Source organism: Ipomoea triloba, chromosome 13, assembly GCF_003576645.1.
Source record: "Ipomoea triloba cultivar NCNSP0323 chromosome 13, ASM357664v1".
Lineage (NCBI taxonomy): Eukaryota > Viridiplantae > Streptophyta > Magnoliopsida > Solanales > Convolvulaceae > Ipomoea > Ipomoea triloba.
In genome coordinates this window covers 24498627-24514428 of record NC_044928.1, presented here as the reverse complement: position 1 = coordinate 24514428, position 15802 = coordinate 24498627, and the positions used below count along the sequence as shown (strand labels likewise).

Below are 15802 nucleotides of genomic sequence, written 5' to 3'. Positions count from 1 at the left end.
TATATATATATATATATATATATATATATATATATATATATATATATATATATATATATATATATATATATATATATATATATATATATATATTTATATTTATATTTATTTATTTATTTATTTATCTAAATCATTCATTAACATTATATATTTAATTATTTATATAAGGTAAAAATGCATTCTTAATCTCTCAATTGTTCCTTGCTAGGCATTTTAACCCCTAATGTTTTACTATTGCAATATACATCTTTAACTTTTAAAAAAAGTTGTAATTTTAACCATTGGATTAATAAAACTATTAAATTCTATTAAATATTACTTAGTACATGGATATTTTTGTACCTTTTAATGTTTTTTTCTTTAATTATAATATTTTTTAGTCTCAAATTTTCATTTATAATTTTTTTTTAAATTTTAACATGTTCGAATAGGGAAATATAATAGAAGTAATGTACCACAATTGAAGAAGAAATTTTAAGCAAGAAGGTTGTCACTTCTTTATTTATTTGCATATGAAATACCAAAACTGAAATAGTTATAAAAATAAATATAATAAAAATTTAAAATACCCATGTGCTAAGTAATATTTTTAATAATTTTTAATAATTTTGTTAATCTAGGGATAAAACTGTAACATTTTTGAAGAGTTACGGATGTATACTGCAATGATAAAACAAAAAAATAGAGACTAGAACAGCTAGAGAGGTACAATTGAGAAACTAAAAATGTATTTTTCCTTTTATATAATTATATAATGCATAAAAGATAAATAATTATATGCAAGTTTGAAACTTAGATTATACAAAAATTTTAATATTCTAAAACATAATTATTCCATTAAATAATAAATGGGTTGGTTTAATTTGTTTAACCCGCTAGTCCACTATTTGGCAGAATGAGTTACCAAAAATGTACGGTTGTTATGCCATGGACCCGGGTGCATGTTTACAATTTTAGAATTCTATATTCACAATTACAAAATTCTATATTCTCATAAATATTATTATCAATTGTACATAGTGCATTATGAATCCTGATACAAAAATTCGGAATCTTCAGTTAACACATTTTGTACCTACAATTAATAGTTTCTGTACATGTAAACAAATAACTTGATAAATGCTAACACATAATATGATAACTACAAGTACAGAAACTATTAACTATAGGTACAAAATGTGTCAACTACAGATACAAAATTTGAAGATAATTTTTTAGACCAGGGTCTATAATGCAAGGTAGACCCTGGTCCATGGTATAATTTGCCGCAAATTTTACTGTGGACCGCGGTCCACAATGCATGGTAGTCCATGCATCAAAACGACGTCGTTTTGATTAATGAAAAGAAACAACACCCGTTCCGCGCGGTTCCGCAAAAAGTAACTCCATGTGTTTATAACATATTCAATTTTATTTTATATACACTGTTTTTTTCCTTTCAAAACAACTACATTTTTTTTCGATATAACTACAGTTTCGTTCAACGTTATATATTCAAATATGTTAAATTATTATTCAGTTTCATTTTATATGCATTACAGTTTCACTAGAACACAATTACAGTATCATATCGATATAACTACAGTTTCATTGGACAATATGCACTCAAATATGTGAAACTGTTATTCAGTTTCATTTTATATACACTGCAGTTCCCTTTCAACACAATTACAGTTTTTCTTTTCGATATAGCTACAGTTTCATTCAATATTATACAGTCAAATATTTGAAACTGTTATTTAGTTTCATTTTATATACACTGCAGTTTCTTTTCAACACAAGTACAATATCATTTCGATATAACTACAGTTTCATTGGACAATATATACTCAAATATGTTAAACTGTTATTCAGTTTCATTTTACATACACTACAGTTTACTTTCAACGTGTACAACTACAGTTTCATTTTGATATAACTACACTTTTATTTTATAATATAAAAAAATGTGAGGCAGTATCATTTGAGATGAATTATAATTTCATTTACGGAACTCATTTAAGAACAAATTGTCATTTTGATCAACTGACTACTAGGGTCATGTTAATTGCAATCCATGATATAACAACTGATAATTTTCCTAGTATTACATATTGTGGTTCAAGTTGTACTTAACTTAGCTTGTTGAGGAGTTTATACCAAATTTAATACATGTTTTGTACCTAAATTGTTATTCTTTATGAAATATAATTTGGTCCATGTCGATCTTTCAACTTGAACAAATTGATTCTTCAATTGTTCAGTATTATTAATGGATTAATATTTGATGCACCGCCGGTGTATAGATGCTATACACCGGCGGTGAATGACAAGGTGACACATCATTTTTTAAAAAAATCAATAATGACCGAGTCCTTTTTTGCAAAATACTTAAGACTTTATTGTATTAGGAAACTTTGTACTTCTTATTAACAAAATATATCACTTTCCTAAACATATTAATTACTTCTATTTTCCTATATCAATAATTACGTTATATATGTATAGGATTAATATTTGATGCACCGCCGGTGTATAGATGCTATACACCGGCGGTGAATGACAAGGTGACACATCATTTTTTAAAAAAATCAATAATGACCGAGTCCTTTTTTGCAAAATACTTAAGACTTTATTGTATTAGGAAACTTTGTACTTCTTATTAACAAAATATATCACTTTCCTAAACATATTAATTACTTCTATTTTCCTATATCAATAATTACGTTATATATGTATATATAGTCATCTAATTTCCTATATCAATTTCCTAAATCTAACGTCACAAAAGTTCCTATATCAATTTCCTAAGACAAAAGAATACAAGTCACAAAAGTCATCTATCTAAACTACTGTGCATCTAACGTTTTATACATATAATTAAGGATTCTTTAATTTTAATTAACAAAATCATCTAATTTCCTATATCTATCTAAAGTCCTAAATCTATCTAAACTCATAAACTCCTAAATTTAATTACAACCTTAGTCACTATTAGAGACTATAATGTAAAAAATCAACAATTAATCAAATATTGTGTAATACTCAAATTATATTTTAAAACTTAATTAAAGTTAGAATTTAATACTCCACACAACAATATCCAATAACGTACAAAATTCAAATTTGCAAACTAGGACGATGAAACATAAAACGAGCCACATATCTTTATGTCTTCATTGTTCTCATCAAAATCAGTTCTTTTCATTTGTCTCAATTGGCAATTGTTGTCCATCTGCAATTAAATTCTACAATAAGAGATTAATGAGAATTATTATTATGAACAAAACTAATATTTAAAAATAAAAAAATTTAAATAGAATTATAAAATATGTTCATATTACATACCATATTTTTGTTTTTCAGTGTACAAGTACGTTTGGTGTGCCCTTTCTTTTTACAAGTTGAACATGTAACTCGATTACTTTTAAGCTCTAAAGCTCCTTTCATTCTGATAGACCGAGGACGACCTTTTGTAGTCACACGAGGAGGATCGCGCATTGGTACATTATTATTATCATCATCTTGATTACTTATCATGCTTGTCAAACGGCCAGTGCTACTAGTCATGTCATCATCAATCTTCAATGCATCTAACTTTTTGAATAAACATTGCAAGCTTTCTATCGTGGTGTCATAATGTTTTTTTGAACATGAAGCCTTTTCCGAAAGTTCTAATGAGTGAACCATGATATTATTAAACAATGTTGTTGAACACATATTGTAACCACACATCTCTTCTTCATTTGATGTGCTTCTAATTTCTCCTTTTTTAGCATCTGTTGTCCACCTTTGTAAAATGTAGTGCTTAGGTAAAGAATATACATTTTTCTTGAGAAGAACCATCAATTGGTGTCTACAAAGGATGCCCAAAAATTCAAACATGTGACATGAGCACTCTATAGTTGTTGACAAACTCATGAATGTCACTATGTACTCTGGTTTTTCTTTATCAAACTCATGCACCTTATATACAGACTCATGCTCATTAGTAATAAACTTTTCTGCAACAAATTGCTGAGAATGAATCAATTCGTCTTGAAACATTCTAAACATCTTTCTTGTATAAACCTTTGAAGCTTCTTCCTCCATTAGATACAATGTCTTTAAGATAGGTTTTGAATTCAATGTTTTGAAGGTTTTCTCCCTTTCTTTATTGTACCTTGCATCAAGAGCCTTGTCATATTGAACAACAAACTTACTTATTGGTGTATTAGCATTTATATAATCTTTAAAGTACTTATTCATACTTTCACTTCTTTGAGTAGTAGACATTCCGGCACAAAAACTAGTACGTACATAAGCAGGAATCCATTTTTCACGAATGGAATACAACTTCTCAAGCCAACTATTTTCTCGTAAACCATACTTGTCAAGAATTTTTTCCCATTCTACTTCAAAGTCACTAGGCATATATATCCTATGGATACAATGTGAAAGTTGAAACTTAAAATCATCAAACTTTTGATAAACATGACTAAGATTTTCTGGAAATTTTTTCTCAATATGCCACATGCAAAAATGATGTGCAGTATTTGGCAAGACCCTTGCAATTGCAGTAGTTATAGCTGCATCTTGATCTGTAATTATTGTTTTATGATGACATCCATCCATTGCTCCTAACCAAGTATTCAATAGCCAAACAAATGTTTCCACTGTCTCATCCCATAACAGAGCACAACCAAATAAAATGGACTGGTGATGGTGATTGACTCCAGTGAAAGGAACAAATGGCATTTTATACCTATTTGTCAAATAAGTTGGGTCAAAAGTCACAACATCTCCAAAAAATTTATAAGCCACTCTAGACCTAGAATCAACCCAAAAACAATTGGCTAATTGACCTTCTGTGTCCATTTGTATTGCATAAAAAAATCCAGGATTTTTAGATTGACACTCCTTGAAATAATTCAACATTGCTTGTGCATCTCCTTTCTCAAGTTGCTTTTGTCTTTTGTTACTTAAATAATTTTGAATATCTCGCTCAATGCAACCAACCCTATCTATTCCCCCAGATTCAGTAACCAAAACAGACATTATTTTACTAGGACGAATTCCAGATTCATCAAGCACGTCAATCAAATTCATTTGAGATTTTGTCCTCTTTCTATGAACTCGATGAAATCGAGCACTACTAGGAGAAGCAAGCACATGATTATGATCTCTAGTAAATTTAGATATTACCCATTTGGCTTCGTCTTTTCTAGATACAGAAATCATAGCTTTGCATCCCATGCGTGTTTCATCAGGTGGAGGCTTTTTCCTATTGTCCCGCTGTAAATATTTTTTAGCACGGTAACCTTCCTTTGAACAAACAAACTCTTGTCCAATAACCATTTGATTCTTCCTAGACTTTAGTATGCGGCTTTTGCGAATTCCAAATCCTTCATGTTTTGCATAATTAGTATAGCACATTAAAGCATCATCTAGTGATTGAAACTCCATTCCAATACATAACTCTATTGTCTCATTATTCACATCACTCTTCACATTCTCACTGGCATCTTGTTCAATCTCACCTATATTAAATTCACCATTATTCACCAATTCATCATGATTGCTTTCACTCAATTGTGTAGGAATTTCAAAACCATGATCTTCTTCAATTTCAACTATATTATGATCTTTATCATGGAAAGTAGCCATTATTAATCTGTAAAGAAATATATAATTAAACGGATTAGAACACAAACCATGAATATGGACATATATCAAGGTGTTAAAAGACTATTGTCACCAAGTACCAAAATAGTAAAAGGAACAACATGAAATCAAATTTAGTGGCATGTTCAATTGAAAGATGTGTTTCGTCTCAACAAAAATGTTTAAGTTGATAGTTGCATTACGCATTTATTATTTATATATTATATATTCAACACAACATCTCTTCATATAAACGTAGTCTCCAACTCTGTTATCAAATTGAAGAATATATTTTATTATTTTAACTGAACATCTAAGTTGATAGTTAGACTACACATTAGTTATTTATATATATATATTATATATGGTTGGTAAGTACTAAAAAAATATTTAAAAAGAGAGATAGAATTACAAAGTTATGTTTCATAATTAATGTAACTAGTCTAACTACTCCGTAGAAATTAACTAGAAAGCAAGCGTATAGAATATCTACATACATACAATTTTAATAAGAGCCAATAAAGTTTGGGTTCAGGTACCTATTATATCTCATCCACTGAGATGGCTCGAACTCATGACCTTTGATTTGAGGGAGACCACTACATGTCATTTGAGCACAAGGTGCTTGGTTGATAATTATATTTACTTAAAAGAATAGTCCATATTATTTTGATTTTAGTAATTTTTTATGATTTTCTTTCTTTATACTCTATTATATTATTTTCTTCCCTTAAATAACCCACATTCAGTTAATATAAACTTTAGTAACGGAGTATTCCGTTAACTTTTAACTTACTAATTAATTTCTATAAGAAAAGTCTTAGGTTCGAACCTCATCCCAATCAGAGTTGGCATAATTGTTAAATATATACTACGAATATGTTAGAGTATATTATTGAAAAGTGAATACCCCACCCTATTACTCTTATTAAATTAAATAAATTAATAATTACAACAAAAAAAATAGTATATATGCATTTCTTTAATTTACAATTCCATATTTACAATGCCTTTATTAAAAAAAAATCATTATCAAACAATTAAAAAAAGAGATACTAAGTATTTAGACTAACGTTTTTACAAAATTGCAAACATTTATTTTAGTGACAATTATAATCAACATTTCATATATTATATTGCATTCATATACTTTGAATTATCAATTTAAATAAACAAATTCAACATTCAATTACATATGCATGAACATCTCGATCATATATAATATTGCGTTGATATACTTTAAAGTAATTCTTTAAAAACAAATATTGGTCATTATCTTAGTGAAAAAGACTAGTACTTTGAGAGAGGAGAAGTCAAATTCGATCAAATTAAAAGTTCTTATTACAGCAGTTCACATACTACTATAAATAATGGTACATGCATGCAATAAGTGAAACAAGAGAAACAAATAGGCAAACAATACATAGAGATAGAAATTAAGAGATGGAAGTTGTTCAAGTGCTTCACATGAATGCAGGAAATGGAGAGGCCAGTTATGCCAACAATTCCCAATTCCAGGTAGGGGTGTGCACAATTCAGTGAAAGATTGGTTAACATACTGAATCAAAAAATTTCGAGTAACTGTTTTCTAACAGAAATATTTTGGTTCAGTTAATGGTTGAAGATTTTTGATTTATGGGTAAATTTAATTTGTTTTAATTTACTGATTTGAACATACAGGAAAAGGCCATAGCTATGGCAAAGAAAATAACAGAAGAAGCCATAACAGATGTGTATAAAAGCCTTTGCCCAAAAACAGTATACATAGCGGACTTGGGGTGTTCCTCCGGGCCAAACACGTTGATGGAAGCCGGCGAGTTAGTGAAAGCGTTCGACAAAGCGCGTAGAAATATGGGACACCAGTCGCCGGAATATGCTGTATACTTGAATGACCTTCCCAGCAATGATTTCAACTCCATTTTCCGGTCACTGCCGGTGCACCAAGAAGATCTCAAGAAAGAAATGGACCAAGAGTTTGGGCCGTGCTTCTTCGCCGGAGTTGCGGGTTCTTTCTACGGAAGGCTTTTTCCGGCCAACTCTCTGCATTTTGTTCATTCATCTATTAGTCTTCATTGGCTATCTCAGGTATATATGTTTTCCTTATAGCATGGTACACATCATTAATTAATTATCAAATGAAATTTTCAATTTTTTTAGTACTACTGAATCTGTTACAGTGGAGTGTCCCCACTAAAACTCGAATGCATGATCTCCCATATAAAAAAAGTCATTTCGTGCCTTTAGATTGTGGTCATTGACTGAAATTGTCAATTCATTGGATTTAATTTTTTAAAAAGAATTGTGCAGAATTATTTATTTTTTTGAAATTTTGGACTATATATTATATTGCATTAGTTATTTATTAGATTAATTGATCATCGATCAGGTACCTAAAGGATTAGAGGAGAACAAAGACAACATTCGTGTTGTAGCTTCGAGCCCACCTAGTGTGGTAAAGGCATACCATGAGCAATTCGAGTGTGATTTTTCAAGTTTCTTAAAGTGTCGTGCAAAAGAACTGGTGACTGGTGGTCGAATGGTATTATATTTTCTTGGAAGAAGGTGTGAAGACCACATTTCTAGTTACAATAATGTATGGGAACTTTTAGTCAAGGTCCTCAATAATCTTAGTGCAGAGGTAAGCTAAGCAGTAAATTTTTGTAATTCAAAACTATGCTTGTTTTTTTACTACCACAGTAACTAAAACATTAACTATGTTATGATGAATGCAGGGAGTAGTAGATGAGGAAAAAGTGAATTCATTCAACTTTCCTATCTACTGGGCATCTCCGAATGAAGTGAAAATGGTGGTTGAAAAGGAAGGGTCATTCTCTATTGAATATTTGGACAATTTCATGTATGATCTGGAAAATGAAAAACACATTGACACTGGAAACTTCCTTGTCAATAGTTTCAGAGCTGTGCTTGAGCCCATAGTTGCTAGCCACTTTGGTGAAGAAATCACTGAGGAGATTTTCAAGAGGAAAAAGACCTTGATTTTAGAGTCCATTCATGAATTACAAAAGGTGGAATTCTTTAATGTTGTCTCCATGACTAAAAAGTAATTATATATTCATTATTCTTACTATTTTATCATATCCCTCTACTTACTACCCCAGCTAGCCAGTGAAAAGGGATGAATAAACAATGTCTTTTTTTTTTTTAACTAAGTTTAATGTAAACGGTGTAATTGTTTGTTGAAATGAATGATTCATATATTATTTTGATTCTAGTATTCTTAAATACGGATGTATTCTGTCAGTGTAAATTGTGTAATTGTTTGTTGGAATAAATGGTTCATATTATTTTGATTTTAGTATTTTTTAAATTATTTTTTCTACTTTATCTTCTATTATATCATTTACTTTTACTAAATACCTCTGCATTACATCAGAGTAAATTTTAGTAACGGAATATTTCGTTAACTATTTATTATTCTGAACTTATTGATTTTCATAAGGAATGTCTTAGCTTCGAACATAATCCCAATAAAAATTGACAAAAATTGTTAAACATATACTATGAATATGTTATAGTGTATTAAAAAAAATACAATATAACAGCCAATGTGATTGTTCACACTCTGGCTATAGCTTCTTGCTCGTATACTTGTCGGGAAGTGTGGGATGCAGATATCCCTCATTGTATTCGTCATTTGATTTCACAATAATAGTTCGCTTTGATGGTTGATTTAAAAAAAAAAAAAAACATGCAATATAAAATTTAACATGAACTTTGGTCAGGATTTTTGAAGCTTAACGTTGACGCAGATATCGATAATCATCGTTCTCAAATGAGATTCGGATGTATTCTCCGAAATGACCAAGGTATGTATTTTTATCATCTTTTCTAAGACTTTTAGGATGAGCCAAACAGAAAAAAATGCAGTTCTGTGCCAATATACTCCTCTAATGGTTTGTTGGCAAATTCTATTATGTATATATAATACCATTTGGATAAAATGCAATACTAGTTATATATCATACTGTACTAATTCTATCTGGTTATGTCAACTAAAGTTTTTGACATTTCATACTTGGGTAAACGCTTATACACTATTCAATTAATCTAAACCTTCATTTTTAAATTTTAACTAAAAATAATTAATATACTCCTATTTTTATTTTTCATTATTTTTTAATAAAAATTATTTTATTTTGTAATAAATTTATTAAAATTTTATTTAAAAATTTAATAAAAAAATACTAAAGATGATATTACAAGTTTTGTATGAAAAATCAATCAACAAGTTTAAATGATAATAGTAATAAAATATTTTGTTCGTAACTACAATCTAACATATGTATAGTATTTGGTAGCAAGTTTATATTTAAATTTCCGTTTAATGTCATATGATCACAAGATATTTGATAGTAATAAAATATTACTCGTAAAATTTAATTTCTTCAATAGCAAAGATATGGTATATATGTAAGTAGTTGCATAAATTTTTTTGAAAACAATACTAAAGAAAATTTTATTTATAAATTATTCAATCACTAACAAATAACAATGCGCAATACTTCCTAAACTAGCTCAATCAAAGAATTTAAAAAAAAAAAAAAAAAAAAAAACAATAATAATATATTCTACTACAATTGTAGCTTATTTTCTATTTTTCTATATACAATAAATAAATAAATAAATAAATAAATAAAAGCATTAAAGGTTGATAAATATACAACGTTTTCCTCCTTCATTGCAAAATTTGCGAAGCTTGTTTGATACGATGGGCCTCTGATCTTCATCTTCATCATCATCAGCTCACTTGCGAACCCCAGCAGATTCTAGAGACTCGTACTTGCGTGGAATGGTGAAAGGATCAGGGCGGGTAGGGTCCTGCAGAACTCGGGTTTCCGGGTCCTGGATCCGGCTAACCTTTCTCAGGAAAGATTTGTTCACGAATTTGTCAGCGCCATTCACCGCCGTTTGGGGATCATCCACTTCGATCAGATTCTCTCTCGTAGACTTCTTCACCGACACCGACGGCGCGTGAATCAGCTGATTTTTCGCCGTGTGAACGGCCATACCTAACGCCGCCGTCGTGAATCCGGCCAGCAGCCAAATCGGTATCGCATCTCCCGACGAGTACCTCAATAAATCGAAAACAAATTTTTCAAATCGCTAAAGTTAGGTTTATGAGAACGTTACTAAATCGCGAAAGATATACCATGATTTCGGCTTGTCATGTTGGGAGGCGGCGGAAGACGCAAACTGTCGCTTCCCGCCGCCGGCGGCGGCGGCGGCGGTGGCGCCGGCATTCATCAAAGATCTCCACTGCTTCTGCAATCACAATTCAAAAACGCATCTATCTCAATTTCATCATATTCATATTTACAATTGAATGTCTTTACAAAAACATCAAATCAAACAATTTTTCTTCATCTAAAGATCTCCACTGCTTCTGCAATCACAGTTCAGAAACGCATCTATCTCAATTTGATCATATTCATATTTACAATTGAATGTCTTTACAAAAACATCAAATGAAACAATTTTTCTTCATCTAAAGATCTCCACTGCTTCTGCAATCACAATTCAAATACGCATCTATCTCAATTCATCATATTCATATTTACAATTGAATTTCTTTACGAAAACATCAAATCAAACAAATTTTCTGCATCTAAAATAAATGCATTTGAGTTAACTAACCATAGCGGCAAAAGCCATGCTTTTCAAATTGAAACTTTTTTTGTTTTCTGTGTAATTATAAGGAGAAGGGAGTTGGTTGAATATTTATAGGGGAGTGGGAGAGGCCTAAAAGCATGGGATTAAAGACAGGTATGCATACTTGCATGGCAAATTTAATGGGTTGAGACTAGAGTGTGCATTTTGTGGAGAAGGGAGTTTTTCTAACTAATTTTTTTGAACATTTCTCCTTAAATTATGGTGGATCCTATGATTCAATCTTTGTTTGTTGGGTGAAAAAGGAAATTAGCCATAATTAAAGTGTGTATTGAATAAAACTCGCTCTCGTGTAATAATTCGCAAACTACGTAAAAAAGGTAAATTGCATTAAGAGATATATATTGTGCGACGAGTTTAACCGAAAGTTATCGTAACTTTTTTCCATGAATATCATGCTCTACCACTCGACCACCTATTACGAGGTTCCAGATGTTTGTTTGTTAGCTTTTGTGAGTAACTGTTTATACAAAAAATTGTTATAAAACAATATTGTTACTAGCTTATGATGGGTGCTACAAAGTTTCATAGTTATTTATTAGTTGGAGTTTAATTTATTCCCCCTCAATATTATATTATGTGTTGTGATCAACTGATTGTTAAGTCACAAGTCCTTTGGTTAAACAATTAGTTAGTAGTTATAATACATTATATTGGGTGAAATTATTACTCTTGAAATACGTATAACATTACTCTTAGCTGAATTTTAAAAATTAATTTAGACCATGAGACTCTATACTATAGTGATTTTAGCTCATTATTGTTGGCAATTGGATCACATAAAATTTTAATCAAATTACATAGTTTTAGAGTGCGATTAAGTCTCAAGGTTACAGTTTTGCCTATACGAGAGGAAAAAGGCTTATTACTGCTGATAATATGGACTACCAATTGAACAAATTATTATTATTATTTTTTTTTTGAAGTGTCCTAACATTAAATCTTCAGGACCAAATATGTGATATATATTGAGAGATTTTTAATTTTCGAGAGATTGCAAATTTTGAAATATGACGCCTAAAGTCATGACTATTAGTTTCTGGTTCATAGGCTTTTGTTGTACAACAGACCCTTATTGCTTCTTATAACCGGCGCAAATGACATGTTTTGTACCAGTGAAATGGCATTTGGATCATATAATAAATTCAATTGGGAATAAATTGCATAATCTTAAAGTGAAATGGGATTAATTCTGAGGGGTTAATATAATAATGCAAATCTGGAACCAGTAATGGAAAATGGATCACCATCATTTCACAAGATACACACTATACATTTCATAAGGCTTCTTATAATGTCATGAATACAACAAAACATCATTATATTCAAGGAATTGAAACAACTTAATTGCTATCCTTAAAACGTATATAACGCAAACTCCTCCTAAAGAAGAATTATTTATGATGATATATGCCTACTACCTCTTCTGTGCTAAAGAATAGCACCATATCTGATCCGTGTGCAAAAAAACACTACAATAATAAAACTGTCCATCCAGCTGCTTCAACCACGAGGGAATTGAACTGCAGCAATGGATGCCATGCATCAGCACTTGAAATGAGGACAGATAGCCAGAATGATCACAAGAATCAAGATTGCAATGATACAGCCCACAATCAACTTTATCTTCATATTTTCGAACCACATCTTCTTCTTAATCTTTGTCCCTTGCTTCCGGAAATCCTGTGCCTGCATGCACACATCAAAGTGTACACAAACTAACATTCATAGTATTCATACATCAGGTTTCCCAACTTACGCTAGACTGATCGGTACACTATGTGCTTGCCCACAAGGTATCTATAGATCTCCCAATAACCCCCAGGTTTCCAGTGTGATTCAAATCCTCCACACTATAGTTGGGGTTTAGGTTTCCCAATAACCCCCAGGTTTCAAGTAGAATTCAAATCTCCTACACTGCAGTTCGGGTCTAGGTCTTTCAATGGCTCTCCAGGTTTTCAGTGGGATTCACATTGCAACTGGAGCAAGAGTTCTAGGTCTCTCAATGACCCTCAGGTTTCCAGTGAGATTCGAATTGAACACCTCACATTAGAGGTAGAGTAAAACTTTAAGGTGATCAGTCAAACTAACTGAGCTAGTCTCACGGGCTGGGTTTACTAATTTAATGGTACAACGTATATATATATGCAGGCTGCATAAACTAACCTGTGACCGAAGGTCATCTGTTTTGTCTACTAAAAGCTCAATCTTCTCACCACGGTCAAGAACCTGATGAGCACCAGATAAAAATGTGATAAGCAGCATATCTATCTATGCATAATAATCTTCCACAGAACCTTAATTAATTAGTAAAAAGTTTCCTTAAATGAAATTACCTTTTCAATATTTTCCATCATCACTCCCTTGACTTCATTAACCTGAGCCTTGACCTTAGCAAGCTTGTCGATTTCATCTGGATGTTCAGCGCAATACCTCATGTGTTCTTTCAGTTTTGGTCTGTCGTAGAGAGTGGAAAATTTAATTAAAGTAAGGTGAGAAAAGCAAAGATCAGAGAAGTAAAATGAAGAGAAAGGGATGGAAGGTACCCATATTCCTTTTTGAGGCTATTGGCAGCTGCAGTAGCGCCTTTCCCTTTACCATATTTCTTGTAAAAATCATCCTTCACACGCTCTAAGAACCCAATAGGGAGGTTCCTTCCAGCAGATTCAGCAGCAACAATACAGTAGGCTGCACATCAGATCAATTCAAAAACATCAAAGCTCAGTGGTCAGACTGTTGGCTTGGTAATGTGAAAGCGATCTATTATTAGGTTTTCGGATGGTGTACATTGCGTAAATTCTGCCTTGTAATCACAAAGAGATAAACCAACTTATGTTACCTTTAGCTGATCCGCTCAAACCAAGAAGGCTGAGATTCGAACTCGTGACCTTGTTGTTACAAGTTTGTAGATAGAAGCTAGGTTACAATTACATTATTATTCAAACACAGATCCATCCTTCAATTGATCGAAACCCAATTAATACGCTTCAATTCTTTCGCATTATTTCACATTTAAAAAAAAAAAACAGAGGAAAATGCAAATTAAGGAAGATGAGACATACTGAAACCGTTATCGACGAGGTAATTGAAGGTGTGGCCATCGCAATTGTAGCTGAACCTGTTGCTTGACTCCGGGAGTTTCTGGAGGCATTGGGCGGCGACGCCGGTGAAGTTTCCGGTGAACTCCGTGTGCTCCGCTAGGATCACCGTCCCGCGCGCCACGAAGCTGTAGATCAACGTCTGCTGTCCCATAATTTCGATCTATTTCCTACGTTTTTCAATTCGATGGTACGTTTGTTTGTTTTACGAGGATCGACCAAACTACAACCTTACCCAAAACGAGAAGAGATCAGAACAGAGAGAGGGAAACGAGGGGATCGAGTTTATGCCTAAAATGTTTCCTTGGCAAATGGATCGGAAATATAATGCAGAAGCTAAGCGCCCATGCAAACACCGCAGCGAACATATATAGATGTTTATATATAATGTATTTACTTCAATGTTTTAAAAACTATTTATATTTTTTTGTTTAAATATTATAAATCTAATGACATCTATGAAACACTATGATTGTTAAAAGAAAAAAAAAATAGCTTGCAAGTTTTGTATAAATTAATTACCCTTACCAACATTAATCAACCATTAAAAAAATAGATAGCAAGACACCTACGTAGTTCTTGAAGTGATGATGTAAAGTTATAAATAAATACTTATTTAAGACCGTCCCGCGGATCATTATTTGTGAGACGAGTCGGATCGGGTCAATATGCAAATGCTAGTAAGTGTAATACTAAATTAGTAATAAAATATTTGTTACTTATAAAAAAACATAATAAAGTGTAATGTTGCACTTGTAAGGGAAAATGTAATACTTTTACATCAAAATGTAAAAATATTAAATTTTTTCCTGAAAAGTATTATATTTTCAACATTTTATTCCTGATTTAGTATTGCATTTGCTGATACTATATTAGGACTCTATATTCCTGACTCTATCGTTGTTCGTAAGTCTGCCGTTTGGAGGTCTATTAAAGTGTCTCTACCGTCTGTCATTCAACTAGCTAGATTTAGCAAAGTAATTTAAGTCATATTTTGACATTTACTTATCTTCTAAAGGTAGAAATTTACATATTGATTGGGGGTTCTAAAATGTCTAACTTTGCAATACTTAATTAACATCATCAAAATCTACCTAAACATAATTCCTAACATTGCGGACTTGGTTGGATTAATTCTAAAGGTGACTGATTCTTGAAGTGCAGGCATTACGAAGAAGCTTGGATTAGCTCAAATGGAGTGTTTATATGGTTTACAAATTACAATAATAGTTAGTTAGATATATATATGGTGGTTTGTTGGTATGTTAGAGGGGGATTATTGTTGTGTGGTAAATGGTAACAGGGGTGAGTTAGTTGAGGTGATCATATGATAAACACAAATTTAATAATAGTATCATCATAATCACAAAAACGTAACAACCATAATATGCTGG

The 15802-nt window shown here is 31.4% G+C and overlaps 4 protein-coding genes across 4 annotated transcripts; 1 reads left to right on the top strand and 3 right to left on the bottom strand.

Annotated features, from left to right (window-relative positions):
- Positions 1-3112: 3112 nt before the first annotated feature.
- Positions 3113-5625, bottom strand: LOC116001393 (protein FAR1-RELATED SEQUENCE 5-like). The gene is made up of 2 exons (XM_031241275.1): positions 3328-5625; positions 3113-3214 (listed from the first exon to the last, which is right to left on the bottom strand). Exons 1-2 carry the CDS (start codon positions 5623-5625, stop codon positions 3113-3115), a joined length of 2400 nt encoding a protein of 799 aa, XP_031097135.1.
- Positions 5626-7065: 1440 nt separating this feature from the next.
- LOC116000936 (salicylate carboxymethyltransferase-like) lies at positions 7066-8711 on the top strand. Its single transcript, XM_031240811.1, has 4 exons — positions 7066-7140; positions 7303-7707; positions 8009-8260; positions 8355-8711. The coding sequence occupies exons 1-4, from the start codon at positions 7066-7068 to the stop codon at positions 8685-8687; spliced, it is 1065 nt and encodes a 354-aa protein (XP_031096671.1). The 3' UTR covers positions 8688-8711.
- Positions 8712-10319: 1608 nt separating this feature from the next.
- LOC116000938 lies at positions 10320-11312 on the bottom strand. The gene is made up of 3 exons (XM_031240813.1): positions 11278-11312; positions 10793-10905; positions 10320-10714 (listed from the first exon to the last, which is right to left on the bottom strand). The coding sequence occupies exons 1-3, from the start codon at positions 11293-11295 to the stop codon at positions 10387-10389; spliced, it is 459 nt and encodes a 152-aa protein (XP_031096673.1). The 5' UTR covers positions 11296-11312; the 3' UTR covers positions 10320-10386.
- Positions 11313-12834: 1522 nt separating this feature from the next.
- Positions 12835-14562, bottom strand: LOC116000937 (putative vesicle-associated membrane protein 726). The gene is made up of 5 exons (XM_031240812.1): positions 14373-14562; positions 13857-13998; positions 13647-13767; positions 13477-13539; positions 12835-12999 (listed from the first exon to the last, which is right to left on the bottom strand). The coding sequence occupies exons 1-5, from the start codon at positions 14560-14562 to the stop codon at positions 12856-12858; spliced, it is 660 nt and encodes a 219-aa protein (XP_031096672.1). The 3' UTR covers positions 12835-12855.
- Between the last annotated feature and the right edge of the window lie 1240 nt (positions 14563-15802).

Excerpts from the sequence above, each read along its gene's own strand:
- LOC116001393 (XM_031241275.1), bottom strand. The coding sequence starts at position 5,625 with ATGGCTACTTTCCATGATAAAGATCATAATATAGTTGAAATTGAAGAA. Across the intron at positions 3,215-3,327 it reads CACTGAAAAACAAAAATATG|ATGGACAACAATTGCCAATT; the intron begins GTATGTAATATG and ends ATTTAATTGCAG.
- LOC116000936 (XM_031240811.1), top strand. The coding sequence starts at position 7,066 with ATGGAAGTTGTTCAAGTGCTTCACATGAATGCAGGAAATGGAGAGGCC. Across the intron at positions 7,708-8,008 it reads GTCTTCATTGGCTATCTCAG|GTACCTAAAGGATTAGAGGA; the intron begins GTATATATGTTT and ends ATCATCGATCAG. Across the intron at positions 8,261-8,354 it reads TCAATAATCTTAGTGCAGAG|GGAGTAGTAGATGAGGAAAA; the intron begins GTAAGCTAAGCA and ends TGATGAATGCAG.
- LOC116000938 (XM_031240813.1), bottom strand. Across the intron at positions 10,715-10,792 it reads CATGACAAGCCGAAATCATG|GTACTCGTCGGGAGATGCGA; the intron begins GTATATCTTTCG and ends CGATTTATTGAG.
- LOC116000937 (XM_031240812.1), bottom strand. The coding sequence starts at position 14,562 with ATGGGACAGCAGACGTTGATCTACAGCTTCGTGGCGCGCGGGACGGTG. Across the intron at positions 13,540-13,646 it reads TGATGGAAAATATTGAAAAG|GTTCTTGACCGTGGTGAGAA; the intron begins GTAATTTCATTT and ends GGTGCTCATCAG. Across the intron at positions 13,000-13,476 it reads CAGATGACCTTCGGTCACAG|GCACAGGATTTCCGGAAGCA; the intron begins GTTAGTTTATGC and ends GTGTGCATGCAG.